The sequence below is a fragment of the Salvelinus fontinalis genome, chromosome 7 (genome assembly GCF_029448725.1).
Source record: "Salvelinus fontinalis isolate EN_2023a chromosome 7, ASM2944872v1, whole genome shotgun sequence".
NCBI classification, from domain to species: Eukaryota; Metazoa; Chordata; class Actinopteri; order Salmoniformes; family Salmonidae; genus Salvelinus; species Salvelinus fontinalis.
Window position 1 is genome coordinate 59750708 of NC_074671.1, and position 17513 is coordinate 59768220.

Below are 17513 nucleotides of genomic sequence, written 5' to 3' on the forward strand. Positions count from 1 at the left end.
GGGGTGGCAGAGAGAGATCAATGACACCTCTTAGAGGAGCAGCCACCCCTTTAATGCATCTTATCCCTATCCTTCCTCTCTTCCTTCCCTGATCCCTCCTCTCCTCCTTCCCTGATCCCTCCTTGTCCCTACATCCCCCGGCAATGAGGATGGAGGGAAGAGGGGGAGGGTGGAGAGAAGAGGGGAAGGGTGGAGGGAAGAGGGGGGAGGATGGAGGGAAGACTGAGGACCTCTAAGAGAGATGATTTGTGTGCTGTTGGAACTGACTTATTTTCATCACCCCCCCTCTTTCTCTTTCTCTCCCTCTCTATTTTTCTCTCTCTCCCACTCTCTCTCTCTTTCTGCCACTCTCTCTTTCTCTCTCTTTTTCACTCTCTCTTTCCCTCCAGTCAATTGGTATGCTGTTGGCATGCTGTCTGTCGCGGCTTATCACTGCCAACCAATATGAGATGGTGTAGCAGTGAGGTGCAGGTGAGTCTGACACACACACAAATACTTTATTTGAATACACCAATCAAATTTACAAAAAAAGGATCCAAACATTTCAAAGGTCCCTGTATTCATGGCACTCAAAGGTACAGAAAGCACATCCTTCTCCAAACAGCTAGGCTGCCCACGACAGCTGAAACAGAGCAGTACCTAGCCAATTGCTTTGCCCTAGTTTTTGTCAGGCCCGTAATCTGGAGGCCACGCACTGCAAGCCTGTGTATGTGGCCGAGACTGACAAATATCAGCCCCACCAGCTTGCACCTCCACCCCAGGCTGTCCCAGCATGCCACGGGGGGCTGGTATTTAAGCAGCTTCTCAGCAAAGGCCTGCTCCATGTAGCTGTCCAATGAGCAGCCCACTTCCAAAACGAACACCTCCCCCTGGCCTCCCCCCACAACAACAACATCTGGCACACAGGAAAACCTGTGTTTGTGCATGCGTGCTGTTGGTGAGACCACTTGTCCCACCTCGCTGGCTATCAGGTTAACAAGGCGGTCATGTCTAGCAATGTATAAATCCTTGTATGATCAGCAACCATTCACAACATGGGATATGGACTCCATTTCATTTGACTCATGTAGAATACAAAATAGGTCATTATCTGCAGGGTACCAGAGTGCTACACACACACACACACACACACACACACACACACACACACACACACACACACACACACACACACACACACACACACACACACACACACACACACACACACACACACACACACACACACACACACACTTGTGTAGTGCTATTTGTCTCTGTGACTAAGTCCAATGCATCCAGTGTAATAAGGGGTTGTGTCACAGACCTCCATGGCTGGAACCCCTACAGCCCTTTGCAAGTCGTAGTCAAACACACACACACACACAAACGTGATCTCACTATGCAAGGTGGTTATCGCTAGCTCACACCTTTCCAGCAGGCCCCTCTAATTGGCCGTCCCCGACTGTGCTGCTATGGATTATAAATAAAGCTGTTTGGCTCGCAATTAAACACTCTGATTTATACCGTGTTGGCAGGGCTGTGTGGCGTGATTATGCCTTAAAGAGTTAGAATCCCCCACTTCTCCCCCCTATGACACACTGGCTTAACCTCATAGGATTTAGCATGATAGTGTTTAGCCTGCTAGCGGTTAGCATGGCCGAGCTTCACCAGAGCGTCATTGTCAATTCGAAGCTTGCAGAAACTGTTACTGGCTCCTATCCACCAGACACTGGTTGGCTGTTTTGTCACTTCAGAAGCCTCAGGGCTCTAAATAGACCTGAAGCCTGGCACGGGAGGCTCCGGAAGGGTTAACCGACAGACTGTGGTCCACAGGTGCAGAGAGAGAGTGGCATTTAGGCTTCTTACACACATCACAGTCCAAAGGCTCCGCTCATTACAGCAGACAAATGGCTATCCCTCTGGCTGTGTGGCGGCCCTGCAGAGACTTCTCAGGGAGATCTGTCTTCCAAAAGCTTCAGGTGACAGGTTCCAAAAGAGAGGATCCCCTCGTTGTCACTGATTATGGGTGGTGGTGATGGTGTTTTCAGGGAATGTAGACACACATGCGCAGACACACACGTACACACACAATCATGTTTTGTCTCTCTGTGATTGTTGGCACCTTTGTTATTTGTTTCCTTCCAGGGAGACCAGGAGGAGAGAGTACACGTCACCTTGGAAACTGGTCGAAGAACACACCCAAACGCTGGCACACTCCATTTTTACTTTTCCACTCCTTATCTTCCTTACTTTGTCGCTCTCGTTTTCTCTCTTTCATCTGTTTGAACACATTCCTTAATATGCCATCATGCCATGATTAAAAATGTTTCCTTTCAAGACCTTAATTCTTCTAAAAATGAATGGTTGTCGATTAGCACCTGCCTCAGCCATATGCTCTGATCCAGGCATGCCATGCCTAATTCAAACAGTACCAATCTGCACTTACACAAGTTGACAATATTCCTAAGAAATTGCCTTGATGCAACTCATCAAATTATTCAAATTATTTCCAGGAAATTTAGACTGGGGAAGATAGCCGTCGAACGGCTATCTTCCCCAGTCTAAATTTCCTGGAAATAATTTGAGAGATGCCATCAGAATTTCCTATATGAGGTCTTTGAAAGAAACTTGAGCCCACTCAGAAGGGACTGAGTTTCTCTAACTGACACACACACACTCTCTCACACACACAGCGTCTGCTTTTTGCTGCTACATGGACTACAGTAAACCTACATCCTGCTTCTAATGACTATCAGTCTAAATGAGCTTGTGCAAGTTGCTCTCTGTGGATGTGTATTTGTTATGTGTTTAGATCCTCTGGATTCAGTTGAGTCCTGTACTTGGTGATCTCTGCCACTCCCTCCCCTTTGCCTTCTGTCTGTCCGTCAGTTAGTCATAATGTTGTTTTGTTGTTGTAATATTTTATTTCATTTTAAAAGTCTTAAATGTGTGTTTCTATAACAGTAGACTGAGACACAGCCATTTTTCTGGTTTTAACCCCAGTTTTGGTGTTCAAATGTTTTTACACATTCACCTTCTGCTTGAGATCCCACTCTATTTTACTATCCTTGTCCGTTCTCCAGCACATCCATCTCTCTCTCTCTCTCTCTCCGCCGCCACACCCCAGTACATTCGGTTCTCTCTCTCTCTCTCTCCGCCGCCACACCCCAGTACATTCGGTTCTCTCTCTCTCTCTCTCTCTCTCTCTCCGCCGCCACACCCCAGTACATTCGGTTCTCTCTCTCTCTCTCTCCGCCGCCACACCCCAGTACATTCGGTTCTCTCTCTCTCTCTCTCCACCGCCACACCCCAGTACATTCGGTTCTCTCTCTCTCTCTCTCTCCGTGCTGGAGAACGGACAAGGATAGTAAAACGGAGTGGGATCGCTGCACAAACTAGAGTTTCATTGAGTCAGCACTGCTTTCTGATGATGAGAGAAGACTATTCTACTTCCGGTCTTTTGTTGTTGCCGTTTGCTTCTCACTATATGGGATTGGTAGACAGAGAGAGAGCCCACTGGGCACACACTGGCTGAATCAACGTTGTTTCCACGTCATTTCAATGAAACGACGTGGAATAGACGATGAATTGATGTCTGTGTCCAGTGAGAGAAAGAGAGAGTAAGAGAGAGATAGAGAGAGTCATTCTCAGTGGTAGGACTTGAGGTGTTTGAGCTCGATTCGGTCTGTCATTGCTCTGGCTTGGAACAATCAAATGAAATACCACTTTCTGAAGATTTGCCACTTTTGTGTATTACTTAAATGTAGAATCAGTAATATGACAGCAACCTCTTAGGTGGTAATGACTATAGGTATACTAAGCTTTAGTGGGCGCCTGGGGGTAGAATGGAGTGGGGCAGACCACCGAGGTCACTGACACTGTTACTGGTTTAATTCAACTGGTATGTGAGTACAGCAAGCTGGTTCCAAGATTCTATTTCTGTAATTACTACGATTCTTTTAGGTTTTTGTTTTGTTTTGGGGTTTTGACGCATTCTGAAGTTGCTCTGTGTTTTCGTTGGATCAGTATAAAACCAATGTACATGATCAATTAATCTCTCAATCCAAAATTGGACAGATGAAATAAGACTTTGTATAAAAAAATAACGTTTTAAAATGCATCACCAGCTAGCATGCCAACAAATGTATGTTGATATTGTGAACAATTGTGATCTTGAATATATTAATAAAATGGTCATTACATCGTTTCAGTTGTGAGATTCTGTTGTGAGATATTTACTCTCTCTTTTGTTTCTAGAACCGAGTATTTTTTGTTGTTGATATAAGGTGGGTAGTTAATCATCATTAATGAATTCTGCCCCTGATAGATCCAATATACACTGCTCAAAAAAATAAATGGAACACTTAAAAAACACAATGTAACTCCAAGTCAATCACACTTCTGTGAAATCAAACTGTCCACTTAGGAAGCAACACTGATTGACAGTAAATTTCACATGCTGTTGTGCAAATGGAATAGACAAAAGGTGGAAATTATAGGCAATTAGCAAGACACCCCCCAAAACAGGAGTGATTCTGCAGGTGGTGACCACAGACCACTTCTCAGTTCCTATGCTTCCTGGCTGATGTTTTGGTCACTTTTGAATGCTGGCGGTGCTCTCGCTCTAGTGGTAGCATGAGACGGAGTCTACAACCCACACAAGTGGCTCAGGTAGTGCAGTTCATCCAGGATGGCACATCAATGCGAACTGTGGCAAAAAGGTTTGCTGTGTCTGTCAGCGTAGTGTCCAGAGCATGCAGGCGCTACCAGGAGACAGGCCAGTACATCAGGAGACGTGGAGGAGGCCGTAGGAGGGCAACAACCCAGCAGCAGGACCGCTACCTCCGACTTTGTGCAAGGAGGTGCACTGCCAGAGCCCTACAAAATGACCTCCAGCAGGCCACAAATGTGCATGTGTCTGCTCAAACGGTCAGAAACAGACTCCATGAGGGTGGTATGAGGGCCCAACGTCCACAGGTGGGGGTTGTGCTTACAGCCCAACACCGTGCAGGAGGTTTGGCATTTGCCAGAGAACAACAAGATTGGCAAATTCGCCACTGGCGCCCTGTGCTCTTCACAGATGAAAGCAGGTTCACACTGAGCACATGAGCACATGTGACAGACGTGACAGAGTCTGGAGACGCCGTGGAGAACGTTCTGCTGCCTGCAACATCCTCCAGCATGACCGGTTTGGCGATGGGTCAGTCATGGTGTGGGGTGGCATTTCTTTGTGGGGCCGCACAGCCCTCCATGTGCTCGCCAGAGGTAGCCTGACTGCCATTAGGTACCGAGATGAGATCCTCAGACCCCTTGTGAGACCATATGCTGACACATGCACATTTGTGGCCTGCTGGAGGTCATTTTGCAGGGCTCTGGCAGTGCACCTCCTTTCACTAAGGCTGAGGTAGCGGTCCTGCTGCTGGGTTGTTGCCCTCCTACGGCCTCCTCCACGTCTCCTGATGTACTGGCCTGTCTCCTGGTAGCGCCTGCATGCTCTGGACACTACGCTGACAGACACAGCAAACCTTTTTGCCACAGTTCGCATTGATGTGCCATCCTGGATGAACTGCACTACCTGAGCCACTTGTGTGGGTTGTAGACTCCGTCTCATGCTACCACTAGAGTGAGAGCACCGCCAGCATTCAAAAGTGACCAAAACATCAGCCAGGAAGCATAGGAACTGAGAAGTGGTCTGTGGTCACCACCTGCAGAATCACTCCTGTTTTGGGGGGTGTCTTGCTAATTGCCTATAATTTCCACCTTTTGTCTATTCCATTTGCACAACAGCATGTGAAATTTATTGTCAATCAGTGTTGCTTCCTAAGTGGACAGTTTGATTTCACAGAAGTGTGATTGACTTGGAGTTACATTGTGTTGTTTAAGTGTTCCCTTTATTTTTTTGAGCAGTGTAATTTACAGGTAGCAATAATATTTTTTACCCCACGGTGTCACTATCACATCTATGAAAAACGTATTCGCGAACCCGTCTAGAAAGGGTGTTCGTGAGGCAGGCTTGACCATAGAATTAGCAATTAGAGTAATTTAATAGGATCTTTTTGGGCTTGACTGCAAAAAAAATTACGAACAAGAACAACATCCAATGAAATCCTTACAGTTTGTTACAATGTAACTATTCACAATGGACATCCGTGTTCGTGATCATTAATCTGTTACAGCATCAGAAACTATACTATGTTGATACAGCAAAAAAAAGAACTACTTTGTTGATAGTGTATACATTGTTCAAATTGTCACTAGTACACATACTACTTAAAGTGTTATTGTGGGCAGGAATGACGCAACCCCAGCCTGAATTAAACTCCTGCTTCAACACGTCGCTTGTTTCCTCAGATGAGCCTGCTCTATTCCACCACTCAAATTGCATAATTATGATTCCTTCCTCGCCTCCGTATTTCTTTGAAAGGATGTCATTTGAGACCCTCAAATTCAAATGTACACGAGCCCTGGTTTTACTAAAACTGTGAAAGCAAGTTTTTCACACTACACATTTAAGTTATCAGTATTGAAGTGACATTATGTTATTTTCTTCATAATCTCTCCAAAAGAGGAAGTATGGAAGGAAGGTAAAAATAGGTGTTTTTGTTTTTTTGAAGGAAGTAAACATGTTCTAACAGGAGTTGACTTGGCAGAAAATCAGCAGGGTTGGTGAGAGACCGGCTAAAATCTGATTGGCTGAAAACGGAGTTACGGCTTGTGGGCTGATGCAAGTACGCCACTCCTGCATATCACCGTCCTCCTGCTGGTGCTGAGGATTTATTAAGCTAGCAAGCCGCTATCGGTCGCTTTGCTCACAACAAGCTGTCAAATTAAGACTTTATGCCTTCCACAGAAGTTTAACAAGTGAAGTGGTTATTCGGAAAATTACCAGGGACAATAACATCACGGTGAGTTTCTACTGCTTGAGCTACATTTATTCTCCAAATATGGCTAGCTAGCTAGCTAATGCTAGCTGTTAATTCAGTTAGTTGAGAACGGAAGCATCTATTGGCTAGTGTGAGGATTTCTTAATTTTTGGTAGGCCTACTATGCAACTAATGATACTGAAATAACGTTACTTGAAGTAACTAACCGTATGGTGTCTCTTATTTCAGGTCGTTCATCCTGTTACTTTGGCCTGAGGGGGAAACATTCGACTGAGACAGATCCGGGAACGCCCTTAGAAAAAAGCCACTTGTTAGTCAATTAGTGAGTAACGTTAGGTAGTACAGTTCTCACAAGGCAGGCAAGACGTTTGAGAAGTCTGGACGTTTCCTCGGACTGCGTAAGCTTTTGCAGCAGCTAAATTTGTAATTGTAATCCGATAAAGAGCATTAACTAGTTATCTTGCTAAGGTTTATTTCAGACCGTGACAGAATAGTAAAACTGCATTATCATCGGTGACGCAAGGTAACTAGATTGTCTGCACGCGGTCAGGTTTCTCGCAAAAATGATGCAAATTTCGGATTCGTACAGTCAAAAGAATTCATTGTTCAATGCAATGAACCGATTTATTGGTGCTGTAAATAACATGGATCAGACGGTGATGGTTCCTAGTCTGCTAAGAGACGTGCCTCTAGACGAGGAAGAAGAGGTGAAAACGATATCTCCGATTAGGACCGCCAGCAATGGGTCAACCACCTATTTCCAGGACGGGGACATGTACAATTACTATGTGCTATTAAAATCGATCAGGAATGACATCGAATGGGGGGTCCTACAAGCCGACGACAGGCGGAAAGAAAAAATGGGGGTGACCGCGTTGGACATATCCAGAATAGAATCCGATGATGATGACTTGGAGAAACAATTTCATTATCATTTGACCGGACTACACACGGTTCTGTCCAAGCTTACCCGGAAAGCAAACACCCTCACGAACAGGTACAATCAGGAGATTGTAATAAGGGGCTGTGGACTGTGACCACTAGAAAGTTGAGTGTGTCAGACGATAACATAAAAAGTCATTGGTGAACAGTGGAATGGGGGGGGATGTCCTAGGATGTCCTAGTGATATCCTTTGTATTTATTCCCACAGTGGGAAAATAAATTCCCACAAATAAATGGAACCTACTAGACGTGTTTCATATGCATGGTAAAACATTTTCCATCTACTGTTTGAATGATTGTTTGCACTAAGTCTTGTGTATTAATGGCTTGTTGTATGGATGGTCTATCCACGTTAAGATTTTTTGTTTGGGCAACATTGCATAATGCCTACTGACAGTGATTTCATATGTTATGGTAGCAGTGAGTCATTGCCATACCATTGACTAAATCATATGCTTGATAAGCTATGAACTGGAATCAAATGATAATTATTTTGAATTTGAGAGATTCCAAGAGATTAACACCAACTGTAAACCTTATTTAAGCACCATTTTATTTTTCTATAGAATTGACGGCTCAGCGATTAAACATCTGCTTATTGTTATGTTGTGATCAGTTTATTTGACACAGTCACTGGTTTATTGAGAGGTACACAACTTTTTTCATGATAGTTTTGTGACTTGATTAAACTGTAAGATTGTGATTAGTCTGTGAACTGATGCCTACAGTGGGTATAGAAAGTCCCCCTTTCAAAATGTTCACCTTTTGTTGCCTTACAGCCTGAAATGATAATATACATAGACTTTTTTCAGCTTTATTTACGGTGTGTAACCCACAATATCTAAGGGAATTTTTGTCTTAAAGTAAAACAGTAAAATACCCTATTTGGAAAAGTGAACACCCCCCTTAGAATTGCAAACTTGCTGAGGTATAACCAACCACCTTCCAGAGCACAAATCAAGCTAATTGTCTTCCATCTGTGATCCATTTTAGGACTTTGATTAGTTCAGAATAAAAGCAGTTGGTCATAGAGGACTCTACTGCTCAATAGTGCAATTCAAAGCAAAGAATCACTATGGTAGGAAAGGTACTGTCAAAAGATCTATGAGATAAAGTCGTGATGGATATATAAATATTTCAACGGCTTTGTCCCTCGGAGCACAGTTAAGACCATTGGTTAAGGCATATGGCACCACCCAGACCCCGCATAGATCAGGCCTTCCCTCCAAACTGGATGACCGGGCAAGGAGGAGAGTGATCAGAGAGGTTACAAAGAAGCCATTGGTGACTTTGAAGGAGTTTCAGGCCTTTATGGCAAAGACTGGTCAATGTGTGCATGTGCCCACTATCACAAGTGCTCCACAAATCTGGCCTCTATGGGAGGGTGGCAAGAAAGAAAAAAAAAACACATCAAGTCTCGTTTGAGCTTTGCCAAAAAGCACATTGTAGATTCCGAGACCAAGTGGCAAAAGATGCTGTGGTCAGATGACACCAAAATTGAACTTTTTGGTCTGAATGCAAAACGATATGTCTGGAGAAAACCCAATACATCTTTCCACCCAAAGAACACCATGTCTACAATAAAACACACCATGCCTACAGTAAAGAACACCATGCCTACAGTAAAGAACACCTTGTCTACAGTAAAGAACACCATGTCTAAAGTAAAACACACCATATCTACAGTAAAGAACACCATGCCTACGGTAAAGAACACCATGTCTACAGTAAAACACACCATGCCTACAGTAAAGAACACCATGTCTACAGTAAAGAACACCATGCCTACAGTAAAACACACCATGCCTACAGTAAAACACACCATGTCTACAGTAAAGAACACCATGTCTACAGTAAAACACCATGTCTACAGTAAAGAACACCATGTCTACAGTAAAACACACCATGCCTACAGTAAAGAACACCATGTCTACAGTAAAACACACCTTGTCTACAGTAAAGAACACCATGTCTACAGTAAAGAACACCATGCCTACAGTAAAGAACACCATGCCTACAGTAAAACACACCATGCCTACAGTAAAGAACACCATGTCTACAGTAAAGAACACCATGCCTACAGTAAAGAACACCATGCCTACAGTAAAGAACACCATGTCTACAGTAAAACACACCATGCCTACAGTAAAACACACCATGTCTACAGTAAAGAACACCATGCCTACAGTAAAGAACACCATGTCTACAATAAAACACACCATGCCTACAGTAAAACACACCATTCCCACGTGAACTGAAGGTCACACAAAGGTCAGGCATAATGTAATCAAACATTCACAGGAACTCAAACAGGTCCATTTCCAGTTGGCAAGAAATACCTCTTATGCAGTACTGTTGATTCCAAGATTCTTCTAGGTTGTGGGATTCCATGTATCCGGGATAAAACTATTAGACAGTCGACCTCTGAGATACAAGATCCAAATCCTTAAGATACTTGATCTTCCTTGAACCCCTTTCCCTGTTGGGCTTATTTAAAGAGTTGCCAACCACATATGGCCTGTTCTGGTGCGGTGCTGGGACGACTGTTAGGCCAGTTCAGTACTGTATGTCTGGACATGAGATTAACCTCTGGTAGTGTCCCACCTCGACAACAGCCAGTGAAAGTGCAGGGCGCCAAATTCAAAACAACAGAATTCCCATAATTAAAATTCCTCAAACATACAAGTATTATACACCATTTTAAAGATAAACTTCTTGTAAATCCAACCACAGTGTCCGATTTGAAAAAGGCTTTACTGCGAAAGCACACCATGCGATTATGTTAGGTCAGCGCCTAGTCACAGAAAACCATACAGCCATTACATTGGAGCGTTATGTTCAGAAATGCATTGTCTCAAACAAACATCCGGTGAAAGTGCAGAGAGCCACATCAAATAACAGAAATACTCAACATAAACATTGATAAAAGATACAAGTGTTAAATATACGAATAAAGATAAACTTCTCCTTAATGCAACTGCTGTGTCAGATTTCAAAAAGGCTTTACGGCGAAAGCACACTGTGATTATGTTAGGTCAGAGCCACAGAAACCCATACAGCCATTTTCCAAACAAGGAGAGGTGTCACAAAAGTAAAAAATAGCATTAAAATTAATCACTTACCTTTGATGATCTTCATCTGGTGGCACTCCCAGGTCTCCATGTTAGACAATAAATGTTCGTTTTGTTCGCTAAAGATCTTTATGACCAAAAACCTTCCTTTTGTTCGCGCGTTTTGTCCAGTAATCCGAATGCACAAGTCCAGACGAAAAGTTTTTAAAAAGTACAATAAAAGTTAGTAGAAACATGCCAAACGATGTTTAAAATCAATCCTCCAGTTGTTTTTGTCATAAATAATCAATAATATTTCAACCGGACAAAAACTTTGTCAATTGGTAAGGAGAAACAATTCCCGATCAGGCGCATGGCTGATGTCTGGAAATTTCCACTGTCCACTGATTGAAAGTGCTGTATCTCCCTAATCTTTCAGAGTAAAAGCTTGAAACAATGCCTAAAGACTGGCTACATGTAGAGGAAGCCACAGAGCTCGTGAACTGGGTCCTAAGTCTTTGTATGGTGGATATGCTTTCAATGGAAAAACAGCCTTTCAAAATAATAGTACTTCCTGGTTGGACTTTCCTCGGGTTTTCGCCTGCCATATCAGTTCTGTTATACCCACAGACATTATTTTAACAGTTTTGGAAACTTTAGAGTGTTTTCTATCCAAATCTACTAATTATATGCATATCCTAGCTTCTGGGCCTGAGTAGTGTAACGGATGTGAAATGGCTAGCTAGTTAGCGGGTACGCGCTAGTAGCATTTCAATCAGTTACGTCACTTGCTCTGAGACTTAAGTAGTGTTGCCCCTTGCTTTGCAAGGGCCGTGGCCTTTGTGGAGCGATGGGTAACGATGCTTCGTGGGCGACCGTCGTTGATGTGTGCAGAGGGTCCCTGGTTCGCGCCCGTGTCGGGGCGAGGGGACGGTTTAAAGTTATACTGTTACATTGATGCTGTTGACCCGGATCACTGGTTGCTGCGGAAAAGGAGGAGGTTGAAAGGGGGGTGAGTGTAACGGATGTGAAATGGCTAGCTAGTTAGCGGGTACGCGCTAGTAGCATTTCAATCAGTTACGTCACTTGCTCTGAGACTTAAGTAGTGTTGCCCCTTGCTTTGCAAGGGCCGTGGCTTTTGTGGAGCGATGGGTAACGCTGCTTCGTGGGTGACTGTTGTCGATGTGTGCAGAGGGTCCCTGGTTCGCGCCCGGGTAGGGGCGAGGGGACGGTTTAAAGTTATACTGTTACAGTAGCAGGTAGTTTAATTTGGGCACGCTTTTCATCCAAAATTCCGAATGCTGCCCCCTACCCTAGGGAAGTTAAAGTCACTGTGGCCAGATTTGGACCTGGCTGTAATTGAGGCTGTGACACAACCTTTCTACTTGACTGTCTGCTAGACCCGTTGCCATTCACAGCCAGCTCCCAGATATCTCACCACCCTCTCATCTCCATCCACGTCAATCGTAAAAAGAAAAGAAATTAACACGGATTCTACACTGTTTAGGTCTAATACAGCTGTATTATGGTCAGTAGGCCTTTAGTAATGTCATTTAGTAGGGGATTATTTTGATTCACTAGGCCTTTGGATTGCTGTGTGTCCTGTGCTTAAAGTTATGGTACACGTTATGGTTAGCATTCTAAACCAAAGTCATGAGACGGCAGTTTCATAACTCCTAGAGTTAATTGCATCATCTACCTCTCAACTCCAGTGGATGGAGCAACTCTGAAATAGACAAATTCCTTTGAGATGGAAAAGTGTTCCAACACCTATCCACTTATTCTCTCATTTCAAAGGTTGCCTTGACAACGGCCAAACCCCTTGACCCTCTCTGACAGCACAGATTATTCTGTATATCTAGTCAGACAGGTACAGTAGGTGACCTTCACCCTCAAAGGGAGAGATGTCACACCTGATAATCTTTTAAGAGGTGGCATTGTGCTGGCAAAGCATCTCTGCCAGTCAACTGGGATGACTGTCTGTTTCTGTGGAGAAATAGAATCTAGGCAGTACTTTGCCATCTATTGTAGTCAATCACAACATGTCTGACTTTATTTTCAGTTATTTTTTCCACATACATTACTGTCACCCCAGTTCACCCGAGTCTTGTTTGATCATATTACCCCAGTGTACCACAGTTCAACCCGTTTGTTTGATTGTCTCAGGCGTGACCACAGATAATGCAGTAGTGGCTAACTGTGTTAAGTAGCAACGGAAAGGATGAAATGTTCACTGTTAATATAATAATAACCCATGTCATTTAGCAGATCCTTTCATGCGTGTATTCATTTTAAGTACGGGTGGTCCCGGGAATCAAACCCAATATCCTGGTGTTGCAATCGCAGTGCTTTACCAACTGAGAAGCCTTTAGATAAAGGTCTTTGTCTTATACATACATACAGTGGGTTTCTATACGGAAGGATCTGTTCAGGAGAGCAGCGCTACAGTAATGATGAATAAAATGCTAGCATTGAGCTACATCCTCAGGCCAGTTTGGCTCACGTTCCAGACTGTATCAACTGACGTTGTTTTTGTGAGCAAACATCTGAAGGGATGTAAAAGGATAATTCACCCAAATTGCAAAATGATGTATTGGTTTCCTTGTATGCAGTCTATGGACAAGGTATGACAGCAGACAACGATTCATGCTTTGGTTTAACTTCCCTGGCACTGTTTCCATGCGCAAAAAATACTAATATCAGTACCATGACTTGAATGCGATTTATGCCACAAATGCTAAAACGTTACCATTTCGAAGCTGTGCCTGGGAAATAAAACCAAAGCATGAATTGCTGTCATACCTTTTCCGTAGACTGCTTATAGGTTAAGGAAACCAATGTGTCATTTAGTAATCTGGGTGAACTATACCATTAAGACTTAATGTCCCTTGGATATAGTTATAGGATTGTGGTGAGATGCATCACTGTAGTCTTAACACCCACATGAGAGAAAAAGATAATGTGTATGGAGTATAGAAGTCTATAGTGAAACTGTGTAAAGGGAAGTTGATGAAGCTCATGATTTGTAGCTAGCATGACTTGTACTGTACCTTTAAATGCCTGAGTTGACACGCAGGATGGTAAATTGGGCATGACAAATAAGAGTGTGATTAGACTCAGTCATAGAACGACAGACTGCCAGTCTGTAATTAAGTATACTGCTTTTTGGCACGTTCCTAACTTCCTCTTGAATTAGAAATCATTATAGGACCTTTCCCATATCAGCACATTAGCAATATTTCTGTGTCTGCCTTCATTAAGGAAAGTGGAGCAGTAAGCAGTGGATGTAAGATATGTCATTAAGCTGATATTATCTCTTTCTCTCTCTCTCTTTCTCCCTTTCCCTCTCTCTCTCCCTTTCTCTCCCCTTCTCTCTCCCTTTCCCCCTCTCTCTCTCTCTCTCTCTCTCTCTCTCTCTCTCCCTTTCCCTCTCTCTCCATCCCCCCCTCTCTTCTCAGGCATGATTTCCTGCTCTCTGAAATATACATAAGTTGTTCATGGTTACGATGCATTTTCCCTTTGAATGTGGCTAATTTGCATGATTTTTAAAAGAGCTGGCGAGTTAGAGAGCTGTATGGGGATCGCAGGAAACGATAGAGCAAGGAGAATATGGATATTAAAAGAAGGGAGTAGGGTGAAGTGGGGGAGTGTATTGGTGTTTATCAAGCCTCATAATTGGTAATGTGTCTCTCCCATTGGATGCAGATAGTGCAAGTCTCTATCCAATTGGAAAATGGTGTTCGGCACAGCGGAAATGGAGACGCTGGCCTTTATTTTCTACCTAATTAGCTTTTAATTAACCCTTTACCTCTGGGGCTAGACTGGGTGGGTGGGGATCCTCTCCAGTGTCCCCTTGAGAGGCCCCCTCACACACACACAAATACACTCAGTCACATCACACACACCTCGGCCAGCAGCTCTATCATGTCTATGAATGTTCATGTTTCCCAGTGCAGACAGCATTGATTTGTATTGACGCCATAATGACAGGACTATTAGCTGTGTTCTTCCTGAGAGGCTGAGGGTATTGGTGTGTGTGTGTGTGTGTGTGTGTGTGTGTGTGTGTTTGTGTGTGTGTGTGTGTGTGTGTGTGTGTGTGTGTGTGTGTGTGTTAACAGAGTTGTGAAGGCCAGAGGACTGCAGTACAGTGTGATTGGGCCTTCTATCTCTCCAGGGGACACCACACTGGTCTGCTTGGCTCCAGAAGATGAGCGATGGCAGCGATAACTCCACCGCCCTTGAGGCTCCGTGCTACAAGAGCGCAATCACTGGGCCTGTGTGTATCTGACAGTCTGGGTACATACCACCCTAGTCCTGAAACGAAAGAGGAAACAAGGTCTTTGAGGTTTCTGCTAGCTATGTGGGCTAACGCAGTCCATTCCTACCACTGCAGACCTGGCATTCAAACCACTGGCTCTCTGAACAGAAAGGACTGCTGATGGGCTGCGGCTACTGAGCACTGTGTTTCTGTCCAATCAAAGCTGACCAGCTGACTCAGAACCTCCACAACACTGGAGGGATGTCTCAGTTGGGTTATACAGAGTTGTCAGCATCCTATTTTGATTCACCCCTCCTCCTCTCCCTCTTGCCCCTGACACACTCCAACCCTCCCCCTCCCCCTCTTGCCCCTGACACACTCCAACCCTCCCACCTTCCCCCTCCCTCTTGCCCTTGACACACTCCATCCCTCCCCTCTCCCTCTTGCCCCTGACACACTACAACCCTCCCACCTTCCCCCTCCATCTTGCCCCTGACACACTCCAACCCTCCAACTCCCTCTTGCCCCTGACATACACTCCATCCCTCCCCCTCGTATCATTTCTCATCCCACAAGCCTGTCTCTGTGTTGGTGCGGTGTGGCGTAATGATTATCTACAGTCCTTCATCAGCCAGCCAGCCAGCCAGCCAGGCCGATTGCCAGGACAGAAGTGGCTAATTCAATTAGTGCCGACCTTCTTTCCCGCGCCGGTTGCTCATGCGCACGGAAAGACACGCACGGAGCGAGCTTGAGAACATGACTCACACCGAGAGAGAAGTAGGGGATTGAACTGTGAGTCGCCATGACTACACACACACACACCAGTGGAGGCTGCTGAGGGGAGGGCAGCTCATAATAATGTCTGGAACGGAGCACATGGAATGGCATCAAACACCTGGAAACTATGTGTTGATGTATTTCATACCATTCCACTGATTCTGCTCCAGCCGTTACCACGAGACCGTCCTCCCCAATTAAGGTGCCACCAACCTCCTGTGACACAAACTGTTGCCAGACTCCTGCTGATGATAACTTCTCCAATAGGGATTATCATGTGTTTTAATGCTAGAGGAACAAACTGAACAACATGTTTGACTGTGAGGGAGGTGTGAATGTACTGATGGCTTGTATAACATCTAGACAGAGAGAGAGAGAGACAAAGGGAGAGAGGGGAGTGTGGTTTAATTGGTGTTGTTCAGTGAAAAAGATAATGGCTGTATACCTGTGTGTTTGTGTGTATGTGTGTGTGGATGCATGCGTGTGTGTGTGTGCATGTGTATATTGTTATACCAGTCTTTTAGCATTGGCACCAGGGTTGGGTTGTGATTTGAAATTCAACTTATCATCTACAAAACTCCAGGTTGGGAAATAAGGGACCCTTTTCATCTCTTGAATTGGAATTCCAATTATTCCCAGTAATGGACAGCATCTGAATGGAACTGACCCCAACCCTGGAGGGCATTGGTTTTATATTCCACTTGACCACATGGTCAGAAGTGACATTTATCAGTGGCTGACAATCTGTGCCAAAAATCAATACATGGAACCTAAAGATGTTACAATGTCATTTAGAGTGCAATCCATGGTGGGTCAAGCCTTTTGACCTCTCTTGACCCCAACTGATTGTTATTGGACATACAGTACCTCTACGTGTATGGCTCCTTATTGGATGATTTCAACATCCATTAGGTGATAATTAGATCTGGTAAACATTTAAGATTCAGCTGTGATGTGTGTGCAGAAGAGGCCATGTACGGTATGTTAGCAGTCTGTGGATCGGCCTCTCTCTCTCTCTCACTCCATCGCTGTCTGACACCTGGCAAGCTCTCTGCTCTCTGCCCCAACCACTCTACTGTGTCTGAGTGACCGACAGCAGAGAGAGAGGGAAAGCAGACCAGAGGAGAGTTGGGGAGCAGACCAGGGGAGAGAGAGGGAGAGTGGGGGAGCAGACCAGGGGAGAGAGATATTTTCTCCATCCCTTTAAGCCTATCCCCTCTGAAGTTATTTCCCTTGAGAGGGGACTGAGCATAAAAGCGAGGTTATATCTGAGCTAGCCGGTGTGAGAGGAGCACAAAGGGTTAAGTCTGAGTACCTCTCCCAGGGGAGGGAGGGAGAGAGAGGGATTGTCCCAGCTCCACCTCTCCTTCACCTCTCCTCCCTCGCTTTGTCCTCTGGCGGTTTGCTGGGAGGGTTGCTAAGTAACCACCAAACCTACTGTTAGAGAGAGAGAGACTGGTAGAGAAAGAGAGAGAGAGAGCGAGACTGGTAGAGAGAGAGAGAGAGCGAGACGGACACAGATAAAGAGAGATAGAGAAGCGAGAGAGGAGGGGAAAAGCAATTAGAAAGTTGTTGGTTTCAGATGGTTCATTTCTATGTTAGTGAGAACATATTGGCTC

General features: G+C 44.6%; 2 protein-coding genes across 2 annotated transcripts in view; both read left to right on the forward strand.

Annotated features, from left to right (window-relative positions):
- tspan7b (tetraspanin 7b) overlaps window positions 1-4189 on the forward strand; it is a 64177-nt gene extending 59988 nt beyond the window's left edge. The window contains exons 7-8 of the mRNA XM_055930178.1: window positions 390-471; window positions 2128-4189. Coding sequence (XP_055786153.1) covers window positions 390-458 — 69 coding nt within the window. The 3' untranslated portion in view covers window positions 459-471; window positions 2128-4189. The remainder of the gene's footprint in view (window positions 1-389; window positions 472-2127) is intronic.
- A 2515-nt stretch (window positions 4190-6704) lies between these two features.
- mid1ip1b (MID1 interacting protein 1b) lies at window positions 6705-8413 on the forward strand. Its single transcript, XM_055930179.1, has 2 exons — window positions 6705-6887; window positions 7095-8413. Exon 2 carries the CDS (start codon window positions 7430-7432, stop codon window positions 7901-7903), a length of 474 nt encoding a protein of 157 aa, XP_055786154.1. The 5' UTR covers window positions 6705-6887; window positions 7095-7429; the 3' UTR covers window positions 7904-8413.
- The last annotated feature ends 9100 nt before the right edge of the window (window positions 8414-17513 follow it).

Excerpts from the sequence above, each read along its gene's own strand:
- mid1ip1b (XM_055930179.1), top strand. The coding sequence starts at position 7,430 with ATGATGCAAATTTCGGATTCGTACAGTCAAAAGAATTCATTGTTCAAT.